The following is a 26,924-nucleotide window of genomic DNA, read 5'->3' on the forward strand; positions in this document are numbered from 1 at the left end:
GAATCTGTACTTTTTAAAAAAGTTTTCATTTTAATTCCAGTTAGTTAATATACAATATTATATTAGTTTCAGGTGTACAATATAGTGATTTAGCTGTTCCATACCGTACTTTATTTTCTTTCATTTGTGTGCATGGGTGGGGAGGAGGAGGGAGTGGATCTTTTCCTGAAGATTATCTGCCTTGGATTCCAAAAGTTCTGACTCCATTGACTTCACATCTGTTACTTGGAAATTTGATGCAAAGAGTCCCCTACTCTATTTTCTTGTGCTGGTAGAGTATGGTGGGGGCAATGATATATGACAGTATCAGAGCACGGAGATTCCAGATTCAATTATTTCCACAACTGTGAGATCACGGTCGAAGTATTTAACTGTTCTTTGAGTCCCTTGATTTGTAAAGAGAGGCTACACTAGATGAACTCTAGGTCCTAAGTCTTCTATAAGCGTCTACACTATAATGTTGTTGTTGGCAAAGCTGTGATCTTCCTGTAACCGAAAACAATTAAGAACCTAGGGTAATACCCTGTAAGTTTCGATCTAATTTAGTATAGTTTCTGCTTTCCCTCCTCCCCACTGGAGAGTTTCACACAAAGTTTAGGGCAACAATATGTAATCATTTCTAAGTTTTTACCTTGAAAATTAAACTCTAGTGCTGTCAATACATGAAACAATTAAAGTCTTGTAAGTTCTTTCCATGAAAATTAAACTATAATGTTATCAATATATGAAACAACTGATCTTATAGTTACCAAGTCTTGATAGCCATCTGTCAAAAATTCATGCTTGGTTTGGTCTTCTCCCTCTAACTGCTGGTACAAAACCGCAAATTTCTCAATCATGGTATCATAAACTACTCGAGGTCTCTCCCACGTAATAAGAAGGCTGGTATAATTCTCCGGGTCAGCTTGAACATTTTCTGGTTCTGAACTACAAACTTCAGAGACAAAAAGAAAAAAAGTACAGTTATTGATACAGCTGTCAGCTTCTAGGATTTTAACAAGTAAAACATATTCTATGAAAATGTGTTGTGTTTTATTTCAACAGAAGGTAAAAAGTTAAACTTCTTCACTGTGGAGTTTTTGTTTATGACCTTTCGTATATCTGAAACACTTCTTCCTCCCCTCCTTCCTTCATCTGCATCCCACCTTCCCATTCAGGAAGTCTAGGTCAAATGCTCCCTCCTGTTATGCGTGCTCTGATCTCTGCTGAAGTGAGCTGTGTCATTTTCACCTGTTTTGCTTTAACACTACTCTTGCATTAATTGCATGTTCTCTTATATTACTTTTTCCTGAACAGGTCCTGAGTCCCGCAGTAGGTTATAAACATAAGAGCCACAGCTTTTTATTTCTATACTGTTTAGGACACTGTCTTGAATACATCTGGCACATAAATTCATTTTTATAAATAAAAAAAGGATATCTTCAAGCTCATGATGATTTTATTTCTCTTGTTTGGTACCTGACAGGTATCTTCGGCTCAGGATGAGGTGAATTTAAAATTATAAAATAGGGTCTATTATCAGACATTTTGTTGTTTCAAAATCCTTGAAATAACTTAAAATTCCCTATCAGAGAAAACCATAGGAGAACAACTAAAACTATCATTTCTGTATTTTTTGGACCTGCTGACAAAAATCCCACTTTGGCATTAACAGATTAATAGATTAAGCGATTAATTTTAGGAAATTAGATTTGCTTTGTCTGATCTGAAAAAATACTTTGAAAATAGTTCAGGGACTTCTTACAATGAATTCAAGCCCATGCTGGGAATCATGCCAAAAATTTAGTCCCATCAAAAAGTGTATTCTGATACTTTCTGAAATGCATTCATACTGTGCTAATTTGAACTAATTACGAGGATGAAAATTATAAAATTTTATGATACTGTGCTAATGGAGCAAAGCAATAAATATACTCTATTCATAGGCCAGATAAACTTGCAAAAGAGGGAGAAAAGTCTCTAAAGCTAAAGATTGATATGCTCAGAGAATCCAAGCTTTGCTTCTAGGAGATACCTGAAGTTACAAAGTCACTACATGAGACCATGCAATTGACATAAGTCAACCAATGGTCAACTGCTACAAAGACTCAATAAAAATAAGGCAACAACAGCGTCAGAATGTGACCAAAAAGCCTTTAGTCTATACTAGCTTGTAGTTTTGCTTGTGAACACAAGAGGGCAGCCAAAACTAACAACTGACCTTGTAAATTGAAACAAATTGTAGCTACAGGATTTAATAATAGGAATTTTAGCCTATGTATGCTATGCTAGCAATGGTACATAAATGACCCATAAAATATAAAATATATACTTTAAATAACACACGTACAACTTTATATGAGTTAGAGACAGGATTATTCACTGTAAAAACTACGTTTTGTTGTTGTTTGTTTGTTTATTAAGGATTTAGGGTGAGGTGTTCCTTTGGGAGTAAGAGAACAATTCTCCAAAAACATGAATTCATCAAAAAGCATGAATTCAGAATAAGAAAATGCATTCTGATTTAGGTCTAGACTACATCGTCCTTACTCTATCTAGTGACACTTCTTTAGTGGCCACCAGATGGCAGAAGATCATTGATCATCGCAAAAGTGAGCTAGCTACTCATGTGAACTATATCAGTGGAGGAAGAGGACTGCCTCAATCTTGCTTCTAATGAATCCCGAGTTCATTTTTAGAAGGTTGAAAGCAATTACGGACAATATCATTTGTAGATTTTGTCCTACAAAAATCAATCCCTCTTTTTAGAGAGTAGGAATCATTTAAAGTGAACTATTCTCTTCCCTCAAAATGAAGCTATCTTAAAATGCATTAAAGTTTTATGCATGCACACAAAGCAAAAATCTCTTGAGAAAATATAAAATTATTAGCTGCAAAAATACCCAAGGGACTGCTGCCTAATTAGCAGAAAATTACTTTGTTTGGATGTCTGTGTTTAGTTCGCCTTTATAGTTGAAATCAGCAGACGTTTCAAATTTTAAGAATCAGCATTAATATAAGGTAGGACTTTAAAAAGAAACGTGTATTTCCTTGTCATCGAGTTTTTATTCCTTTGCCTCTGCTTTATAAATCTGTAAGAGCTTATGGGTAATTTGTTTAATAGACTTACATTTTAATTAGGAACTTTGTAAATGTTTCTTTTGTTTAATGATAATCAATAGCTTAGTAATATGTTATAAAACTGAGCTAAATTTTATCTTTTAGATGCTAGCTGAAAGAGGGGATTTTACAGGGAAAAGATAATATACTTTAGAATGTGTTCAAGAGAAAAACCTGGGCTTCTGTATATTGTTTATGATCTTGCCAAAGGGCTGCCCTTCTATAAGGTAGGAATGGATTTTTTAAAATAATAATCTAGTTCATTCTATATACACTACTTGGTGTTCAAACAAAAAACTGGGTTAATGACCATGGAATAAGTTATTAATTTGCACTAAATTTTCCAGGTTTTCCTTATATTTATTGAAATTTGCTTATATTAGAAGGATATATACTCTATAAAGCACATTATCTGGATTGAAAATCAAGGAAGTGTTTTCCAGATCAACATCTACCCAGACACCAGATACAAGATACTAACTGATATAATAAAATAGTAACAAAAAAATAATTTCCTTGATTATAGGGAGTTCAGCACCATACTGAGACCTCATTTCCTTCTTTAGGACTGAATCCCATGCCCGATTCCTTTCCACAAGCTACACGTGATCTGGGTCACAGTTACGGATTCTTTCAGGAACACTGACCAAGAAGGAGAATCTGGTTCCTGCAAGCCCTTGGCCATGAGCCAGGCTGTGACAAATCTGGGGTCCATGTCAAGTCACATAGACTACAAGTAAGTGCCTCAGTACAAATGCAAAGGCTGCTCACATAGAATGAGGATGTAGTTTCCTTTGTAAGGGAGCTGTGAGTGTTCTTACTTCAAAACCGATTTTTAACATTAAATTCTCATCTACTTGGTTCCAGGCACTCTGGACATACAAATTAAGATGGTGCTGTTTGGGGCGCCTGGGTGGCTCAGTCGGTTAAGCGACTGCCTTCGGCTCAGGTCATGATCCTGGAGTCCCGGGATCGAGTCCCGCATCGGGCTCCCTGCTCGGCGGGGAGTCTGCTTCTCCCTCTGACCCTCCCCACTCTCATGTGCTCTCTCTCTCTCATTCTCTCTCTCAAATAAATAAATAAATAATCTTTAAAAAAAAAAAAAAAGAGTGAATGCCTCACACAGAGGAATGCGCATGACTTGCAGAGCAAGTACCAAAGAGTGAAGCACTGGGTGTTAAAGGGGAAAAGTGGGAAAAAAGGAAAATAAACAAAGACGGAGAAATACAAATGAAGAGGGCATGACAACTCTGGCTGTGACAAGTCTCTCAGCGAAGCACAGATGTTGATGCAGATGGCCAAGGGAGATTTGAGTGTCCTTCCACGTTTGCTGTTCTATGTGCCTGGCTTGGAAGAAGGAGAGATACCCTGAGGGAGAAGGTCCAGCCTTAGCTCCATGGACTAGGGGTAAAACTGTGGGTGCAGGTAAAAAGACAAAATGGTGATTCTTGGGGAGTGGCAGCGAAAATGTCACAATTACCTAAGATGTCATTAGATCTTACCCAGTTATTTCCCAGGGAGCTGAAGTTTGGTGCAGTTTAGCACAGACTGTGACAGAAGTACTTTGTGATACACACTGATCAATCCATCACATCCTCCTCCGAGGCTGACGAGCCTCACTTCAGAAAATATGGAGACAGGTGTTTTGATGACATTGTTGTGAAGAACTTGAAGATTTACAGACCCAGAAGACAACCAGTATTAAGGTCGTGATTTCCCCTCAGGGAGCAGCAGGTCTTAATAAAACTACATGTAAACATTGCCACAAATGTTAAATACAGTAACTAGAAATGATCTGCCCCTGATTTGTAGCTCGAAAGGACTGCATTACTCACTTGAGATAAGTAGCCAAAAGGAATCTTTCAGATTCTACCTAATTCAGTCAATCTTTTCTAGGGACACACTGTAACTTCATCAACAAAATATATAACCTTCTAAGAAGTAAATAATCTCCAGGTCACTTTTCTGCGTATAGTTGGCGCATAGCATTACGTACACGTGACCTTAATGAATGCTATTTAAAACTACTGAGCTTCAAGAAGGTGAGTCTACTGATGTTTAATTCATCATGACATTTTTCAGGAAAGTACAGAAAATTTCTCACAGCTCAAATACAATATTAGACTATAGGGACAATCTTTCATGCAAACCTGCCTTGAAAAGCATTTTATATTGTATTTTTTTTAAAGAAAGTTTGCATTGGGGGCACCTGGGTGTCTCAGTCAGTTAAGCATCTGCCTTCAGCTAGGGTCATGATCCCACAGTCCTGGGATCGAGCCCCACGTCAGGCTCCCCGCCGAGCAGGGAGCCTGCTTCTCCCTCTCCCTCTGCCCATCTGCCCTGCTTGTGCTCTCTCTTTCTCACTCTATTTCAAATAAATAAATAAATAAAACTTAAAAAAAAAGTTTGCATTGAATATATTGCAATGCTAGCAAATGAGATCTGAAGTGCTTTTATGATTTTATTCAACAAACAAAAGCTTTAAACATGGAAAACTTGAATAGCACCCCATACTTGTGATAGCTTGCTCCCATATGTATGTGCACACACACATACAAGAGTGTGTAGATACACACATTATATTAACAGCAGCTGTAAGTCTGGGACACGTTATGTTCAGGGGACTGTACTGCTTTGCAAACTTTAGCCCATTTAAACCTCACAACAAGGTGGCCTTTTACCTCTAATTTTATAGGTGAAGTAACTTGACAATTTTTTAAGACTTTATTTATTTGAGAGAGAGAGTGAGAGAGAGCACACGTGAGCAGGGGGAGGGGCAGTGGGAGAGGGAGAGGTCTTAAGCAAACTCCCCTCTGAGCACTGATCCCAAAGCAGGGCTCAATCTCATGACCCAGAGATCAAGACCAGAGCCAAAATCAGGAGTCGGATGCTTAACCAACTGAGCCACCCAGGCGCCCTGTAACTTGACAATTTTTATTTAACTAATAACTACTGGCAGCAAGGTTTGATACCAGAAGTCTACTGGACTTCAAAGCCCAAGCTTTTCCCCACTGTGCTTCAGGAGGTCCCTGCTTCTTAGTGGGAGAGTCTTGCTAAGAAGGCAGCAGGAAAGCGTCTGGTACCTGGAAGTTATGGGATGATGTTGAACTTCACTGATTTTACACTCATGCTGTGTTTGTATGGTGATTCACACATGTTTCTCATTATCTAAAAGACAGTTTTTACTAGCTCCTTCAAAGTTCTATTAAATTCTGTGTCCATTCCACGATGCCAAAGAGAAATGTCTCTAGTAAATGGCAGCTCTATATAAAAATGCAAAAATAGAGGACTGATGTTCTGGTAAAATACGCATTCATTCACAAACGCTTACTGAGTTCCTGCTATGAATACAAAAATGAGTAAGGGTTAATCTCTACCCTCAAGGAGTTTACATAGATATACAGACCTCACATGGTTTTTGCAATTATTTGCAATGTGTTTTGCAAATATATTTTTCCACAGTGCATCTCCTGAAAGCTGAATTCTGACAATTTTCATGCCACCCCCTCTCTCTTGGTCAAAATGAAGATGTTAGATATCTACAATATCAAAATATATAAATATAACCTGAGTATCCAAAATTGAGGAACTGGTTTAGTAAATTGTTATGACTATACAATGGAATATTGCAAAAAATTAAGAATGGGGCATTAACGATATATGTGTATCATCGAGTAAAATAAAATCAACAAACATATATGTACTGTAGTCTCATTTTTGTGAGATATAAGAATATATTTTTAATTTAAGAAAAAGTCCTGGAAGGATATTCACCAAAATCTTCCTAACGGTTATCTCTGGGTGGTGACATTATAGGGAATTTTCATTTTTTCTGTGTGTTTATCTGTGTTTCCTGCCTTTTAATAATGTTCATGTAAAAAAACTTATTTTCAGGTTCAATTTAATAAAGATTAAATCATGGACATAAATGCAATCCTCAATTTTTATTCTCAAATTCACCAGAAAGTAGAAGGGGGATAATGTGTCCATTAAGAAGAAAACCATCACAGGAATATGCCCATGGCAAATGATAATAAAGACTTGTCAAATACAAATACTCATGATGGAAAAACTAAGAATCCAATCGTTCCAGTTTGTGAAAAAAGCCAATGCCATTTTTTTTTTAAGGTAGGTTCCATGCCCAACCTGGGCCTTGAACTCAAGTCCCTGAAATTAAGAGTTGCACGCCCTACCCACTGAGCCACCCAGGCACCCCTGCTATGTTTTTATTATATGAAAATGGATTCTTTCTGTCATTCAGGGAGTATTTGGTGAATGAGAGCTTTATGTTAGCCCAGCAATGGAGATAAAGACTTAGTTACTTCTCTCATGGGTCTCAGTGTCCAGTGGGGGAGACAAATAAGTGAACAGACAATTGTCATCTGTGGCAACTGCTGTGCACTTTGGATGCACAGGACACGACACGACTCCAGATGAGCATCACTGATTTTGTACTCTGTGGGCCTGGCACCTTCACGAGTGCAGAGTCCCATGCCCCGGCCACAGCCAGACTTGATGAGGATGGAGATAGACTCAAAGATGGCTTCCCAGTGGATGCAAAGTCTGTGTGAGTCTTGAAGAATGAGGAGGAGGCAAGCAAGTGAAGACAGAGGGAAGAATATGCCATGATAAGGAAATAGCATGTAATATGTAACGTGGGAGAACGTGGTCTTCCATCTTCAGGGGACATCAAAGAGTTCGGTCAGCACAAGAGAAGGAAGCTAATGGCAGAGAATAAATGCTAAGGCTAGTACGTGCTAAACAGGACCATGCAATGATGAATGGTTGGATTTTATTCTAAAGGCAATGGAAAGCCACTGAAAGGTTTTAATAAAATACAACTGACAAAAGTACGTAGCAAATAAAAATCGAATTTATTTCATTTGTTATTTGATCTATTGTATTTTCTAAAAGGAGATGCTTAAATGTAGTTTTTGTTTTTGTTTTTTTTTTCTAATCAGTTGCCTATTATTTACCAGACAGAATGTTATAGTATTTAGTATTGCTGGTAGAAATATAATGAAACTTCCTCACTTTGGGGCAATTCAATTAGAAATTTATGGTCATGTTAAATGTAGCTCTTCATCACTGTTGTCTTGTGCTCTATTTTGTTGTTGTTGTTGTTAAAGGAGAAGTAATTCTCACAAACATTACATTAAAATAATAAAAACATGCTGTTTTAATGCTACTCTTCAAAAGCAGATGATTATTAGATTAATATTATAGATGGCCAAAAATTCATTGTACAGCTGAGATCAAAGAAGGCCATGTACTTGGAAATGTTTTAAGTCCTCAAAGCAAAGGCCACTTCACCTATTTCTTTCATCAGCCAGTCCACTATCAGTGTAAACTGAAAAGGAAAAGTCAGTAGATGCACCTGATTGTGTCCTCCGGACATTTTCAAAGGCTTCTGACTGTGGGTCAACTTCAAAATACACAGAGGGCACTGCAGAAACTTGCCCCTGGGGTTCGTCCGTTGCTTGGGCCTAACAAACTTCTTTTCCCCCAAAGAAGGAAACTGGAGGAAAGACTCCCTTTTTATTCATTAATAATTCAGTGCATTTGCTTTCAATCCCTACTGCGTGCTATGTTCTCCACTCAGAGCTGCCAACACAAAGGTGAGCACTTTAAAACCCCAATCACGCACCAAGACTCAACTCAAATGGCGTTCTATCGGAGAGGCTCTTGACCACCCCAACCAGAAGTGATCTCCCCAAGCTCTGCACACCTCAGCCCATTAGTCATTCATTTCCTAGAGCTCTTAGCACAAACACCATAAAGTGAATTTGGAAGTTTGTCTATGTGGCTTTGCCATCTATTACTGTGTGTTTAAAAAAAATCACTTTCCTTACTGAATCTCAGTATTTTTCATTTGCAAGATGCGGTTATTTGTGTGGGGGAAGAACAGCAATTTTTATTTATTTATTTATTTAGAAGATTTTATTTATTTTGAGAGAGAGAGAGAAGATCTCAAGCAGACTCCACGCTGAGTGCGGAGCCCGAAATGGGGCTCAATCTCACGACCCTGAGATCATGACCTGAGCTGAAGGCAGACGCTTAACCGACTGAGCCACCCACGTACCCCAGAACAGCTGTTTTTAAATGTTATTTTATAAATGTGGTAACTGAGATTCAGAGAAGTTAAATAGCTTATCTAAAGCTATAAAGCTAATCATCAAATATTTTAAAAAATCTTAGTCTTGTGTATTTTCCATTATTCCACAATTAACTCCTATAACATTGAATCTATAAAAGTAGTAAAAAATTATATTTCAATACACACCTGCTGCATGAATCTCTTCCTTTCCAGTATATGAGGAAAACACCTGCCTAGAGAACTTGTATTGTTGTTCTCGAAAATTATTTTGTAAGTAGTCCATCAGCATGACATAACCAGACTGTTGCATTGTAAGAACTTCACAAAAAACAGCCAACTGGAAAAAAGATCATTTAACATACAATTTAGCATATCTGCTTCAAAGGCATCTGTAAATGCTTTAAAATAGATATTTAGTAGTAAAGCTTAGAAAATAATTATTTTTAATTACTTCAAATTACTGCTTTTGTTTGAATTTCCAAGATTACCTGGCTTTCAGAGATGCTAACTGTATCTTTAAAAATAATCCAGTCAACAGTGTCTGTGCAGGGAGGAGACGTCAATGAGCCATTGTAAGTGTAATACTTGTCAGTTGAGTTTGGCAGAAGGTTCAGCAATATGAAGGGATCTAATGCAGCTTGTTTCCCTACAAAGTAACAAAATATATCTCAGTTGGAATCTCAATACTGGAACTCAGCAGTTCAAAGCTTCTACAAAGCAGAGACATTTGGTTTGTTATAAATTTAATAAATGAAATTTTAAGAATATTCTAGACATATTTCAAAAATGGTGATAAAACCAACATATTCTGAATTTCCTTACATGTATCACTACCTAGGGTTAAATGTCTCAACTTTACACTAGCAAGATGCTGGAGAGATTATTTTACATATAAAAGATATTCAGAAATCATATAACCATCTTAATAGATACAGTGAAACCATTTTAGAAGACTTAATGCCAGTTTGTGGAAAACAAAAAGAAAACCTTATTCTGGTGAAGATTATCTTCAGAAGCCTGTAATTAACATTGTATTTAAGAATGACTTATTGGGCAAGCTTTACCCCTAGAGATAAAGGATGAGACAAAAAAATCCTGCTATCACCATTTCTAATTAACACTGAACTGGAGGGCTGGGCCAGTGCAATAAAGTAAGAAAAAGAAAAAAGTCATAAAGGTTGGGTATGAAGAAATGATACCATCATACTTTGCAAATACATGATTGTGTATGTAAAATACTGAAAAGAATTTACAGGCTTAGAATTAATAAGTGTATTTAGTAAAGTCACTGTTCATAAGACCAATATACCAAAATTAATTATATTTCTATGTACCAATATCAAGCAATAGAAAATGAAATTTAAAGCAATATAACTCAAAACAACAAAATATCAAATACAAGTAAATCTAACAAATGATATGTACAACATCTATATTGAAAATTACAAAACTTTCTTGAAAGTAATAGATAAAATCTTAAAATGATGGGAAATATCAAGTTCATGGTTTGGAAGATTTAGTATTGTGAAGGTGTTGATTGTCCCCAAATTGATTTATGGAGTCAACAAATCTTATCAAAATCCCAGAAGCTTTTGCACACATGTGTATGTGTGTGTATTTACTGAGATGCTGATTTTAAAATTTAAATGGAAATGAAAAGAAAAGTTAAGGTAATCTTGAGCAATAACAAAGTTACTGAGAACCTTCATTATCAGGTAGAAAGACCCATTATATAAAACTATGGATATCATGATAGTGAAATATTCATGCAAAGATAGACAAAGAGAATAATGAAAAAGAATAGAGAACCCAGACCCATACTCTTGATTTAGGACAGGAGAAATTACTATGTAGTTGGAATGGATGGCCTTTTCAGTAAACAGTGCTATATTAATTGGTTTCCTATGGAAAAAAATGAATCATGACTCCCTGCTTCACAAGGTAAGCACAATGAGTTTTAAATAGATGTAGATCTACATGTGAACAGAATAATAAAGATTTTAGAGGAAAACAGAAAAATGTTGATTAAATAACCTTTTTTTTTTTTTTAAAGATTTTATTTATTTATTTGACAGAGGAAGACACAGCGAGAGAGGGAACACAAGCAGGGGGAGTGGGAGAGGGAGAATCAGGCTTCCCGCAGAGCAGGGAGCCCGATGCGGGGCTCGATCCCAGGACCCTGGGATCATGACCTGAGCCGAAGGGAGACGCCTAATGACTGAACTACCCAGGCGCCCCTAACAAGCCTCCTTCTTAATCTTATCAATGTGCTACAATTGTTTCTTTTTTCTGCTGGAGACGAAATTTATCTTAAAAATGTTCTGTGGAAACGTGAATTTGGAGAATACTAATTAAGGAGCCAAACACTGACTCACTGCTAAATTAGGCGGGAAATGAAATGACACCAAGAAAGCTAAAGGCCAGAAAAGGAAGAAAAGAGGTGAGATCTGAATAGGGATGGTGAAATGGAGAACTTTCTTAAAATGCTAACTGTTTTGTGCCTTATTTTAAAAATGTTATTTACATATATGTCCTAAATTTTTGTCTTGGATAACACAAGACTTTTCAATTACAGTAGAGCTTTTCAATTAGACCACTGTCTTTTGAGAAAATAGGAATAAGGTGATTTTTTGAATATATGTCTAGCAAAAACATTTGCTTCATCTGAATCACCTCACTACTGTGAACACAGGCGAGAATCACACCTGAGTCAGTGCTGCTGTATTTATGATCATTCAATCACTCTTCATTTGAACATATGTTGGTGACTAACCAATCAATCTGCTGCTCCCTTTTATAGGAGGTTGAGAGCAGGTGGGGGAAGACGAGTAGGGAGAGAGATAAAGACCACAATAGGGTCAAGCACTAGGGAAGAGCCACTAAATACTTAAAACCAACTCTTACTGTGGAATTTAAGAAACAAAACAGAGGAGCATAGGGGAAGAGAGGAAAAAATAAAACAAGACGAAACCAGAGAGGGAGACGAACTATAAGAGACTCAATCATAGGAAACAAACTGAGGGTTGCTGGAGGGGAGACGAGTGGAGGGATGGGGTAAGTGGGTGATGGACATTAAGGAGGGTATGTGTTGTAATGAGCACTGGGTATTATATAAGACTGATGAATCACAGACCTGTACCTCTGAAACTAGTAATACGTTATAGGTTAATTAATTGAATTTAAATTTAAAAATGTTTTTAAAAAACCAACTCTTACTACTTAGGACAGTAAAATTTAAGATGGTGCCATGTCAAAACGGTCTGCGAGGACTTTCCAATATACAAATTCCTGGGCTGAATTTGTGATTAAGATTAACACCAGAAACCGTTCTAATGACAAATCCCATTTGAGAATCACTGATGATGTTACCTGGGGTGTGTCTCTTCCTTTGCAACTTGAAAGAGTTCAACCAAAAGTTCTCTTTTTTTGTGGACTCTGCTTGGGGAATATTAATATGCTATCTTTGTATAGATGCAACCTCACCCTCTCTCTCTCCACTCCAAGGGTAGGAAGTGCCTAACACAGAGCAGGTATGGAGGAAGGAAGGGAAAGAAAGAAAGATAAGAGTGAGGGAAGGAACGGGAAATGGGTTTGTCTTTTGGAGAGGAACATAGGAAATGAGTAAGCAGCCCACATTGGAATAAGATAGATTTTATAATCTTGATGATGGTTCTACGTGTGGTTTGTTGAACAACTCACATTAGATGGAGAATATGCAGCAGGATTCGGGAGTTCCGCTGCAGTTCCGGCGTCTGTCTACAGAGAAGCCCTGCCTTCGGTCGTCTCGGTTCCCACCAGCAATGGCTGAGGGCTAATACTGGGAAGCCTTCAGTTTATTGGGCACTAGGGGATTTTCTAGACTCTGAAATAGATTTAGTCTAAGAACTGTCAAAATAGAAACATTTACCTTTAGGAGGGCTTAACTTATTTAGTCTGTACGGATCCTGTCTAAGAACCAATTCAAATCAAACTGACACTTACCACTAATACACGTCTCCACAGTGTGGCAGAACAAACTCTGGACAGACTAGGAGCTAGATCCTAGCTCTATTACTACTTACCAATGGTAAAAGCTCAGGTGTCCTTCTCGAATATATTGAAATATTAAGTATCTAGTGGGTGAGCTGATACACATGGAGAATTATTCTATTTTCTGGTAAAAGAAGAGGGAAGAAGTTGGTGCGCAAGCAGCAGGATAGAGAGACAGGAAACAGTAATGGCGGGCAGATGAGGACGTGTTCCCAGGCAGTCCAAGAGACTGTAAGTTCTGCTTCCAAATGGAGAGCCGGGATAGAGGCAGAATCGTGTTGTTGGCAATCCAGATTCTCAGGGAGGTTATTATGTGGCAGCAGGGGCTCTGATTAAGCGCCTCCCTCAATGGCTTGCAGATAGTGAATGTTAAAAAGTAAACTTTAGCCAAAGAACATGAGCAAAGTGGTTCTTAAGCTCATACGACCCTCATATGACCCTTTTAGAGAGCCCCGGAAATAAATGAAGAAACCTCAGGAAGAAGTGGCCAAAATGCCACAGTGACTGACCCAAGTCAGGACCAACAAGTCAGTGTTTACACCACTCTTGTTGGCCCCACAGGCTGATGCCAGGCCCCGGAACATTCAGACTTCATATTTTACACAAGTTTCAGTGTAGGAATTCAAGCCAGCTGCCTTCTTTCAGTCTTGATAGAATCCACTTTCTGACTAAATGGAGGGAAAAATTAAGTGTGGCTTATGGCATTCAGTGTTGAATTTTGCAATCTAGTGGATGGAGGGAGATAACAACTTCATCTTGCGTTGATTGCACCTTTCAAAAAAACCCAATACAAGCAGCATTGCATGAGTTCACAAATTCCTGACTTCTGAAAATTCTGTCAGTTAAGGTCCTCACATGTGATTGACAAAGATGAATCAATCCTAGGCCTGGCTTTTGCTTTCCAAAAGGATCTATATGAATTTTGTTCCTGATTTCAAGAGTTTGCAGCTTCCCGGAGAGGAATAATCCTTATTTTATTAATAACTCAGGGCAGCATTAATACCGTGTGTGTGGATACCTACTAAAAATAAAATAACAATAATAACAGGTTTGCTGTCTCTTGCCAATCTTGTTACAAGCATTCGCTGTGACAAATGACAAGATCCATGAGCTAGCAGGCAGAACAATATCAAAGCATACGGCATCTTTTTTTCTATATAAGTGTTGGCCTCCTTCCAATACCCTGTCATAATGGTAAAGCAAAGGGCCTGTCGAGGAAACCACCAGGAAATAAGTTTTAACTTGAGGAACCATTCTCTTTTCACTTTAAGATATGATTTTTTATAAAATTAACTGGTTTCAGATTATAAATTAGAGTCTTTAACAAATGTACAATGCAGACAGAATAGATAAAAACATTTTATTTTTTATTTTTTTAAAGATCTATTTATTTATTTGAGAGAGAGAGAGTGTGAGCACAAGTGCACGTTTGCAAGTGCAAGGGAGGGGCAGAGGGAGAGAGAGAGAGAGAGAGAACCCCAAGTAGACTCCTCGCTGAGCATGGAGTCCAACCTGGGGCTCCATCCCAAAACCTGAAATCATAACCTGAGCCAAAATCAAGAGTCAGACACTTAACCAACTGAACCACCCAGGTGCCCCAGAATAAATACATTTTGAATGCATGATGTAATTAGATTATTTTCAAGAATAAAATTAGAAAACTTCAACTTCCTACTTATATTAACATTTTATGATTTTTACATGACAAAAATTTCAGAAAGAATGTTCTTTAGTGAGACATATATAAATAAATTTCAGATAAAAAGTTCTTTTGTGAGACATGTATAAATTGTATAAAAAGATGGGTTCTCTTTGAAAGGGTCTTTCCTTCCTCCTTTTGAAACAACTGATTTTTGTAATATTATAAAAATTCGTATGCATCCAAAATAGAAATCTGGAAGAAAGAGATTTCTCCAAATAGCTTACCAAAACGACTAACACTCTCAACTCCATCAATAATTGCTTTGTAATCCAAATTTTCTTCTATTCCAACCTATTAAAGAAGAATGACATTCTAAGAATGGGATAAAATATTGGATTAACTCTTCAATAAAATGAAAAAATTAGTAAATTCCATTTTACGTATCCAAAAGTAAAAACCTCCAAATGCATACTTTTTTTTTCACAAGATAAAAACAAATAAAACAAACAAAAAACAGCTAAGTTTGAAATTTTCCACTGAGAAAAGTACACTTTAAAAATGTTGATTCACAGTCTCTGCTCTATATCCTGATGATGCTTTGCATGTACACATAAGCAAATCTGTGCACTCACGAACGGTTTGCTCCAGCTAGAAGTGACGTACCCAGTTAATGAATGCAAGAGTCCCCTTTTAAACCTACCAGCCAACCAACTGTTCTGTTCGAAAATGATCACCAGTTATCACACTTGTGAGCTCTTATATTTGTTAAAAAGTATGCTTTGATATGTCACATCATGTGATTAAAGAAGGAATTAAGTTAGCATTAAATCTATGTATAATGATTACCTCAAATAAAATGGATAAAGCTCTTAACTTCCCTTTTCCTTTTACTGCTTCCTCAAAACTTGAAAATCGGTCCGCATCAAAGCAGTAGATTTGCATCTATGAAATGTAACAACGACAGCTTTATTATATACAAAGACATCACAAAAGTCACCAAAGAGACAATAAAATAATTTACCAATTCAGTGAATACTATTTGAAAAACTCTGTAAACTGCATAATTCTATATTCTGTATAGTTTCAAAATATTTTATCATCAATTACACATACATACAACTGCATTTACTATCACTTATCATCCTTCAGTGAGGAAGGAAATACAAAGTTAGACACATCTAGGACAGAAATGACCACTTTGACATTACCAGGGAATACTGAGGTAATAATATACGAGAACAATTATCTAATGTAATAAGTTATCCAATGTTATTTTAACTATTTTGCTGGCATTCTTTCAAATATGGTTTCATTCTTTGATTGGACATGCCTTTCTTGATGGTCTGAGTTACCTTTTTTGGACATTATTATACTGCATTCTGTTTTTTTTTTTTAATACAAGATTTATTTATTTATTTGAGAGAGCAGGGTGGAGGGGCAGAGGGAGAGGGAGAGAGAGCCCCAAGCAGACTCTGTGCTAAAAGTGGAGCCTGGGGGCGCCTGGGTGGCTCAGTCATTGAGCGTCTGCCTTTGGCTCAGGTCATGATCCCAGGGTCCTGGGATCCAGCCCCGCATCGGGCTCCCTGCTCCGCGGGAAGCCTGCTTCTCCCTCTCCCACTACCCCTCTCTCGCTGTGTCTCTCTCTGTCAAATAAATAAAATCTTTAAAAAAAAAAAAAAAAGTGGAGCCTGACCTGGGGCTTGATCCCACAACCCGGAGACCACGACCAGAGCCAAAACTGAGTCAGGCGCTCACCCGACTGCCCCACCCAGGTGCCCCATACTGCATGCTATTAATGGCGAAACTCTCAAGGACTTTCTGCTTCTATCTGAAAAATACCAAGAAGAATGTTAAGTTCCTTATCCTGTGTCCTCTTTGGCCGCCAGGCTATATTCCTTGTTAATTTCTACTTCAGCCCATGTGTCTGTTGACAATGGCCCCTACTCTCACTTGTAATTTGGTGCTCCCCATGTGATGAGCTTGGAAATCAGGTAATTTAGCTAGTTAGAAGAATAATTAAGGGAGGAGCAGAAAGCCTCTGTGAAGACTAATGCTTGGGTAGGGCTATGACCGGAGAAACCGCAGGTGCGGGGCAGAGGATGGAAGTGGCTCCTGCCTTGGGTGATCAAAAAGCCTTTTCAGAGGAAGGATTGCTAAACTAACCCCTGAAGGATGAGCAGCTTACAAACTGACCGATGAAAAGGCAGAAGAGATGAATGTATGTTCAGGTCAGTGGGGCCGGCTTGGGAAGGGCCAGTAGGCAAGAAAGAAGGAGAACTGTGGGAAGTGGGAAGTAATTGGCTGTGATTGCAGCTGAGCATGTGGGAGAGAAGAAGAGACGGAGCCAGAAGGGCAGACAGGGGCCACACCAGGAAGCCCACGAGGCAGTCCCAGCCCTTTGCTCTGGAGAGCAACAGAGAACACTGGATGCGCTTCGTCTAACAGGGGCGGGGAGGTGGCAGGACCGGGGGGAAGAGGGTGCGGTATGGCGGAGAATAAGACTAGAGAGGGGGAGACCAGTTGGGGGGCATTTAACAATCTAAGTAAGAGACAAAGGTGGTTTGAACTTTCTTCTGCCCTCCCACATCATTTAGGGGCAGAACTAAGACCTCACTGTAGGATGCAGGAGACCAGAAAAAAAAGACCAAGTCAAGGATATCCCTGAATTTCCCTGCTTGCCCAATTACATGGAGAGAGTTTAAAGAAAGAAAAGCAACAAACAATCCCTCTGAGAGAACTTGAGAGGCTTTTTAAATAAGAAAAATATTTGAGATTTAGTGCACAGATTCTGTACCATTTATTTTGCTGGCTCAGGGCTTTTTTTGTTGTTAGCGTTTTTCTTGATTTTCCTCTTTGCTCTAAATAAGTAGTATTGTGACAGAGCTAAACTCTCCAAAGTGACAATGTATATGTTTAATGAATTGACTTTTATTTCTTTGACAAACCAAATTTGATAAATGCGCTTTTCTTTAGGGATATTTAATATATTGAAAAACGTAAATTTACAAGCTATAAATTAGAATGTGCTTATCCACATTAAAAATTTTTAGTCCTATAGCAGGTAATTCACTCATCTTATTTTTATTATCAATAACTATTTTGACTATAAAAGTAATACAGTTTCATTATAAATAATTTTAAAAGTATGGGAATTTTAAAGGAGAGGAGAAAAGGTACCTAAAATGCCATCACCCAGGGAAAATCACTATTCATGTCTTCTTGGTTTCTCTCAATTATTTTTACGACAGTAGTAATTCCTTCTCTCATTTAATCCTCATAATAACTTCATCAGGTAGGTGCTACTACTCTTCTGTCAATTTCACAAGGGAGCCATGGAAGCTTAGGTAAATTAAATATTTGTATAATGTCATGTCGATAACTAACACCTAAATGGTGAAGTAAGTATTCAAACCTAGTCCATTTGACTCAGATTCTGGGCCCTTAGTCACTATTTAATTAGTTTTCATGTTTTACAAAATCAGAATATTGATACTGCGCATACTGTTTTATATTCTGCTTTTAACAAGCAGTAATATCTTAAAAAAGAAAAACCCATTAATATCTTATGATGAACCTTTTTGTGTAAATAAATTATTCAAACACATGATTTTTACAAGATCTGTAATATTCCATCATAATGTATTTTTAAAATATATTTTTATTTTTCAGTAATCTCACAACCCCGAGATCAAGAGTTGCACGGTCTACTGACTGAGCCAGCCGGGAGCCCCTCCATTTAATCATTTCCTTTTCTTTCAACTTTTCATTATTGTAAATAAATCTTTGCACATACATTTTTGAGCATGTCTTTGTTTTTTAGACTACATTGTTACAAGTGGAAATGGTGGGCACTGGGAATGAAACATTAAAGTTCTGGGTAAAAACAAGGAAACTACCAATTTATACTCTCTCCAGACATGTATGAAAGTGTTTCACTGCATACTCATTATTTATTATATTTTTAACCAATTTTAAAGCTGAAAAATGTTCCCATTTCATTTTGCATTTCTTTGATTCTCCAGTAAATTGAAGAAATTTCCCCCTTTTCCCCCTCCTGAGCTGTGTAAGGAATTTCATCTATTCTTTTACTCATTAGCATTGGCTGGTCAGACGTCTACAGTGTGGCGCTCTGGGTTGCCAGGAGTGGAAAATCAAGTATGGGCGCTACTGAGCTTAGTCTAGTGAGGAAGGAAGACCTTAACCAAGAAACAAAATATAACTATAAATTATAAAATTGGATTATAAATGAATCAAATTATATGCTACCCAAAATCTCAATGATTTAGAAAATGAAACAATAGCCAGCAGAGCCAGTGACTTACTTCAAGTGGAAATTTTTGTCCTTCTAAACTATGTTCCGATCCTTCAGAAGACATATTGCATTTTCCCCAGTGGAAAGTTATCTTGCTTGCTTTGAACACCACTTCTGAAACTCCTCCACTGAGACGGTAGTCATTAGTGAGATTAATTTCCACTTTAAAGAAAAAACACAAAATTGCATCTGTGTTTCGGAAAATCAAAATAACAAATTTCAACTACACTTTCTCCTATCAAAGTTACATTAAGAGGGGGTTGGGGGAATGGGTTAGCCTGGTGATGGGTATTAAAGAGGGCACGTTCTGCATGGAGCACTGGGTGTTATGCACAAACAATGAATCATGGAACACTACATCAAAAACTAATGATGTAATGTATGGTGATTAACGTAACAATAAAAAAATTTTAAAAAGGAAGTCATTTATCCAATAAATAAAAAATAACACAATAATAATAAATAAAAACACTTAAGGCGCCATTTGGATGCTGAACTTGTAACTCTACAAAATACATTCTATGTATCTTATTGCCCCAAATATAAACTAAAACAAAGACCTTGACTGCTGTATGACTCTAAGAGCAGGAGACCACCAGTCCACCTGCCCTGTTCCATTTGGTGTCCTAAGATTGCCATTCCCCCAGAGCTCTGCTTTCCTAAGGCATCTGATGGTAGTGAGGGCACAGAGTGAAGAGAGAGGGAACAGAAGATGGAGAAGAAAATCTTCTCTTGGGAGTGTCCCCCACCTTCTCACTTTCAACCCTTCCTACTCCTTATCAGGCAGGTGTTTTCGTCCCATCTCCTTATCCCTGCAAGCGAGCATCATCCCAGGCTTCAGCAGGCTCTGGAATTTGTCCCACGCTGTGGCAAGGAAGGTGGGAAATCCATGCCCACTGACGGGGTTTAGCCATGTGATATTTGCACCCTGAGTGGCAATTCAGAATCTTAAACTCTCCTCTTTGGGTTCCACAGCAGACATTTTGACTCTATCTTACAAATGGTCTGAAGATTAATGTTTCTTTTGAGAGCCTTTTAATGTGTCTCCATCAGATTTAAATAGTCTTTGTTCCATTAGGCAGAAACCACTGTTGGCATTAGGGACTGAATCCAACATCTTGGCCAGCTAGCTAGAGATCTAAACTTCCCTTAGTAACAACAACAACAACAACAACAAGCACAATAGCAATAATGCTCAACATTCATGTATCACTTACAATGTGCTATGTGTTAAAGTACTTTACATGTGCTAAACATTTGATTTTTACAGAACCTCACACAATGAAGGAAGAGATACCATTAGAGTCCATTTCACAGATAAGGAAACTGAATCAGGGAGAGTTTAAATAATTTGCTGAAGGTTCCACTTTAAAGAGCCAATAATGGGGCACCTGGGTGGCTCAGTCATTAAGCGTCTGTCTTTGGCTCGGGTCATGATCCCAGGGTCCTGGGATCGAGCCCCGCATCGGGCTCCCTGCTCCACGGGAAGCCTGCTTCTCCCTCTCCCACTCCCCCTGCTTGTGTTCCCTCTCTCACTGTGTCTCTCTCTGTCAAATAAATAAATAAAATCTTAAAAAAAAATAAAGAGCCAGTAGTGACCCTTTAAAAAGCATGGCTCTAAAGATCAAGTGCTTGACCATACTCCACTAAGAAAAATAGAGCAGAGGTTACATGCTCTACTTCTTTGTAACATCCTTCAAAACTGGTAATGAAAATGTCATGATTTGGGGCAATATGCTTTTATGTATTTAATTAACATCTTACAATATATAATAATTTTATTAATTATTCATTAATTAAGAAACATCTAATGCTTATTACATATCAGGAACTGATACAGAAAAATTCCTACCCTCGTGGGACTTAAAATTAAATTACTACATTCAAATAATTGCATTACCAAAATATTGAAAATAGAGAAAAAACTCGCTACTGATAAAACCACTCAACATAGCTGCTATTATAATTTAGAAAATTTTTTTCCTATGAGTATATTTGCTTTTATTATATAACTTCCTGAAATACATATAATTTTGTTTAAACTATAGTATCAGAAAAGGAAAGCTGTTCACTTTCGAAAACTATTTTGTCCCTCTACCGTTTACTAGAATTTTTTATGGTATTATATTTTGCTTGTTTAGAAAAAAAGACAGTCTTTTAAAAAATGCAGTTAGAGAGTGCTTCCTAAGGAGAGTATATAATTTTAAACTTTCTATATAGAAATACTACTATTTTCTTTTCTTAAAATTTAATTACAGATGATTGCTTTTTTCGTATCCCAATATTGAACATGGCATGAAGCTGAGCAAACAAGAGCCAATACAGTGTCCAAGAAAAGGAAATTCTGATTAACTAAGTGATTTAACCAGAGATGGAGTTATTAAATGACATAAGCTGTATACTGCATTATCTTTATCACGTCTTCTGTGGAGGCGTCATTATTGTTCTATTATTGGAGAACATGATGTGATGACTTCGGTCATTTTATTTTTGTACACATTTTCAAAATGTTATCTAAACTTCTGATTTACTGGGTTCTATTTGGTTTCTTCTATCTATAGTTTCTAGGCAGTTCATAGTACATTACACAAAGAAAATGAAATGAAATAAAATGAAGGAAATGAAAATAAAATGAAACTGATATAAACACACTCTTAGCCCAATAAACATATTGAAGTCACAAACAAAATGCAAACATTTTACCTGTTTTCCCAGTGTTATGAATGAATGTGTTTTCCAAAGACGTTTTATCCCAACCCTGAAATTTAAGTTTCTTAAGATTCACATTGACTTGGGTAAGATCTTCATCAATATTGATAGGAGACTGTTTGGGGCTACTGCATGTTGGATATTTCTTTCCCCAGTTTTTTTGATTCAGTGCTCCTAGGGAAAGGAAAGAGTAAGAAGTTAGTTGCTTAAATTACTATGCAAAAGCTACGTTTTATATTATAAAGTAGTTCATACGTTACATAAAAATAGATACAACAGTAGAAAAAATGGGAACCTCTTTGAATCAGTTCATAAAACAACTGTGCGTAGGTGTGGGTTCTGGGCTTTCCTGTAATACACTATAAAAAGAGGCCTATAGAGAAGCCGCATGAAGTTCAGGGTTCAACAATGGCTTTGCTTTAGCCATCAGACTCTTCCAAATCAACAGAAAGCCTCACTGCCCTATTAGGTAGTTAGTCCGAGCCCAGGTACCAGAGCGAAAGGCGTCAAGATGGCAGGTGTTAAATTCTGACTTCTTTAGCCTTCTCCATGGGGCTAGTTCTCTTCAGACCTCTGTCACCCCTGCCATTGAATGATCTGGTTTAACTGTCATCTGCTCAGGGTCTGACTTATAAAAACATAATCACCATGCTCTCCCCGAAATATCTCCTCCTCTCTCTCACTTTTTTTTTTTTTGGTCTTGAAGCCTACCAGGTTTTATTGCTTAACAATGAGAAACAGAAAACAAGACTTTCTGTAAAGATTTTGCCTACACTGAAGTGAATTTCCACCTGTTCCACAGAATGCACAGTTCTTTGAAGCAAAGCTTCTCTGTGCTGCCTTTATTTCACACCTCCTGAAACCATGAACCATCTCTTGTAATCTTATGTCATTGGACATGACCTTAGCTAGAGTCCAAGCAACACTATGAACAGGTATGTTTTATTTAAGGGTCTTAAACTTTTCTTTTTCTACATGTCTCCAGCCATCCCATGAAAGAGCAGGGTGGCAGCACAGTTTTCGGCTTATCCCCCTTTCAAAAGCTCTTCTTTTAGAAAATGGGTACGGGTGGGGCACCTGGGTGGCTCAGTCAGTTAAGTGTCTGCCTTCAGCTCTGGTCAACGATCTCAGGGTCCTGGGATCAAGCTCCACCTCAGGCTCCCGGCTAAGCAGGGAGTCTGCTTCTCCCTTTCCCCCCTCCCCTCCCCACTGCTCGTGCTCTCTCTGTCTCTCTCTCTCAAATAAATAAATAAAATCTTTTAAAAAAACCCAGAAAACGAGTATGGGTAAAGCCAAGATTTTACATGGTTAATGTTTAGGGAAATTATAAGTAAACATATCCTCAAACAACCGTAGTCTATGCCATCTCGTTTTTGAGATAAAGGCATCAGAGAAGATTTTGACTTCCATGAAAAGCTCTCATAATGTGACAAAGCGAACTTTGCATAATCTAGCTCAGGAATGAAATAATAATTAGTCATACCATGAAATGGCCTAGATAGCCAGGAAAAATTAGGTAATTCATCTCCTTGTGAGGCATCTACCAAAATCAATAGGTGCTGAAAACTCATTTTATTTTAAAATCTAGCTCTATTCCTAGAGAGTGTTGGAATATAGTGAGCTTTAAATTTGCCCAGGGGTGCATATTTTGACTTCTAGGAACAGCTTTAATGATCTGAGTAACGATATGTTAATTTCACTGTAAAGAACACTGGCCTGTGGAAAAGAAAACATGGCTTGTTTCACTAATAGTGCAAGAGAAGCAGAGAGAATGCAGCATGAATCAGCAAGACCCTTTGTATTGCTTAAATTTTTTAATGCACTGCAATAAATTTCAAGCACCCTTAGGAAGAGTCTCACAGTTACGGTGCAACAAAAACTGTAAAGTGTCTAGAAACACTGCATATGATTAATCAACCTATTTCCCACATCATTTCATGATCATCTCTGTGTGGTTCTAATTTGGCATATCCGCCACTAAACACTTGATTTCTGCCCTGAAATAAACTCCTCCTATGATCTCTGTCATCCCCTGAACGTAAAAGTCATCCCGATGCCTCTGGTTCCTTCTCAGCAAGCCCTTTTGGGTCTACCTTCAAATAATATCCTTAATCAGATGACTTCTCATCGCGACTGTTACCAGCCTTGCCCAGGCCACTGTCCCTGTGAGTCTATGTCTTGCTATCTCACAAGCATTGCCCTCACCTAGGAGACTGTTAGGGAGCATCAGGCCTCCACCATAACGTTGCTAAGTCAGAATCTAATTTTAACCAGATCCCCAGAAGTTTCATATACACATTAAATTTTGAGAAGCAATGGCTTAGACATTTTGAATGCCTTCTAATCGGTCTCCAGCTTCTCTTGCCCCCCATCTACAAACCCGTTCTCCACCTACATGGTAGGCAGAAGTCTTTTTTTTTTTATTAAAGATTTTATTTATTTATTTTAGAGAGAGAGAGAGAGCGCACAAGCAGGGGAACAGTAGAGGTAGAGGGAGAAGCAGGCTCCCCGCTGAGCAGGGAGCCCGACGCGGCCCCGATCCCAGGACCCCGGGATCATGACCTGAGCTGAAGGCAGATGCTTAACCGACTGAGCTACTCAGGTACCCCTGTAGGCAGAATTCTGAGATGCCCTCCTGCCCCCGGCAAATTCCCATACTCGGTTGTACAGATCCTGTATAATCTCTTCCACTCAAAGGTGGGCAGGCTGTGAATTTAACGGGATGGTCATTCCCTTAATTAGGTTACATTATATGACAAAGGTGATGGGAATCTGTGCTGTGATAATGTTCTGTTAAAGAAGGGCGCAGTCAGAGCAAACTGGAGATGGAGGGAAAGATTCAAAGTGTGAGAGATTCTCTTTCTGGCTTTGAACAAGTACACTGCTAGGCTGGAAGAGGGGTACATATAGCTAGGATCTGAGAGTGCCCCCAGGCTGACGGCCAGCAAGGACAAACGCGTAATAGGCCAGTTACAAAAAGACAAATGCTGTGTGATTCCATTTACATGAGGTAGCTAAAGTAACCAAATTCATAGAGAGAGAAAGCAGAATGGTCGTTACCAGGAGATAGGGAGAGGGGAAAGGGGGAGCTGTTTAATGGGTACAGAATTTCAGATTTGTGAGATGGAAAGTTCTGGGGATCTGTTTTACAAGTGTGAGTACACTTAACACTACTGAACTGCACACTTAAAAATGGTTAAGATGGACAATTTTATGTTTTTTACCACAGTGGAAAAAATTTAAGATGGCAAAAACAAATAAACAAACAAAAGACAGGGACCTGGACGTCAATCTTGCCAAAAGGAAGTGAATCCTGCCAACAAGCTGCATAAACCCTAGGCTGCACATGAGCATACAGCCCAGCTAGCATCTTGGTTTTAGACTTATGAGACCTTAAGCAGAGACCCAGTTAAGTAGTCCATTCTCTCTGACTCCTGACCCATGGAAACTATGAGATAATAAATGTGTTTAAAAGCCACAAAATTTGGGGCACCTGGGTGGCTCAGTCGGTTAAGCGTCTGACTCTTGATTTCCGTTCAGGTCGTGATCTCTGGGTCATGAGATCGAGCCCCTAGTGGAGCCCTGTGTCAGGCTCTGTGCTAAACGGGGAGTCTGCTTAAGATTCTCTTTCCCTCTCCATCTGCCCCTCCCCCTGATCACACTCTCTAAATAAAATAAATAAACAAACAAATGAATAAATAAATAAATAAAATCTTTAAAAAAAATAAAAGCCACTAAATTTGTAGCAATTTGTTATGCTGCATAAGAAAACTAATACAATTAGTAACTAAAGTAATCTTTTAACATATATATCAAATCATGTGTCACTTCCTGATCTGGGTTCCTCCAATACCTTTTCATCCCACCTGGAAGAAAATATAAGCTCCTTCCCATGGCCAAGAGGTCCTCTAAGAGACCATCATTCCTATTCTCTCCGATCTCATTTCCTACCCCTGAGCATTAATCACTCTATTCCAGTCACACAGGCTTCTTTTCTTTCCCTGGAGCATGGGAAGCCTCGGGGCTTGGCATTTGCTGCCACTTCTTCCAGGAATGCTTCCTGGACTGCTCTGTCCCATGTCTGCAAGGCTCACTCACTCACTCTCCCACTTCTATCAGGTCTCTGCTCAGATGCATCTCTTTGGGGAGGCTCTCTCTGAACATCCTGTTACTTCTCTCCCTCCCCTCTCCTTACTTTATTTTTGTTCTCCTAAAATATTATGTTTATTTATTTGTTTCCACACCCTGAAGCTAGAAAAAAAGCCTGGCACATAGTACATGTTCAATAAATACTGGCTAAATGCCTACATCAGACAAACAAAAAATGATCATGTTTTTTGTTTCATGAGTTTAAAACCTCAAAGAAATCTAACATGAATGGCAACAGAAAAACAATAAACAATTAAAAAAATTTTCTAAAATCAGCTGTAGTCATATTTGACCGTTTATTACATGTTAATTTTCTCGGCTGGTCTCTACTAACCTTCTGCTGAAGAATATCAAGAAAGACCTGTAAGTTTGGACATTTTATAGCACAATGACCCTAAGTGACTGGATTATGTTTGAAGTATATCAAATGATTATATTGAGTGTGGATCCAGTTTAAAATACCAACTAAATCATGGAGCCAAGTAGAGTACACATTCAAGAAGACTCCTGAATTTTTGTGATTAAAAGACAAAAAAAAAAAGACCCAGAATTTTTTCGGAAAAAGTCTGTAAAACAGAAAAAGTCCATAAAAAATAATAACTTGAGGTTCTTCTTGCAAAGGACTCTAAAAGCAAGGTTGTTTCAAATCACTGTAAGTAGAAAGCTAAAGGAAGTAAACTAATGAAGTGTTAAAATTGTGCACAAGGATGAAGCATAGATCAAAGAAGCATTAAATAGATCTTACCTATCTTTAATAATGAAATATTAGATTAATCTTATGCTTAAACATTATTTTTTAAATTCCCAAATTAACATGTTTAATGTTGCAACTGGAAACAGTGGTTAAAGGCAGGTTGATGTACCTGAGGAAGCAGGTGTACAGAATT

The 26,924-nt window shown here is 37.9% G+C and overlaps 1 protein-coding gene across 4 annotated transcripts in view; it reads right to left on the reverse strand.

Moving 5' to 3' along the window:
- The window catches only part of PTPRZ1 (protein tyrosine phosphatase receptor type Z1), a 167,683-nt gene that overhangs the window by 59,370 nt on the left and 81,389 nt on the right, over positions 1-26,924 (reverse strand). For all 4 annotated transcript variants that reach the window (XM_081800181.1, XM_081800180.1, XM_081800183.1 and 1 more), the window contains exons 3-9: positions 21,883-22,062; positions 19,190-19,341; positions 15,714-15,809; positions 15,152-15,218; positions 9,685-9,842; positions 9,383-9,533; positions 750-934 (exon numbers count right to left, since the gene is read on the reverse strand). In XM_081800181.1, coding sequence (XP_081656307.1) covers positions 750-934; positions 9,383-9,533; positions 9,685-9,842; positions 15,152-15,218; positions 15,714-15,809; positions 19,190-19,341; positions 21,883-22,062 — 989 coding nt within the window. The remainder of the gene's footprint in view (positions 1-749; positions 935-9,382; positions 9,534-9,684; positions 9,843-15,151; positions 15,219-15,713; positions 15,810-19,189; positions 19,342-21,882; positions 22,063-26,924) is intronic.

Source organism: Leptonychotes weddellii, chromosome 12, assembly GCF_054177405.1.
Source record: "Leptonychotes weddellii isolate Sample4059 chromosome 12, ASM5417740v2, whole genome shotgun sequence".
NCBI lineage: Eukaryota > Metazoa > Chordata > Mammalia > Carnivora > Phocidae > Leptonychotes > Leptonychotes weddellii.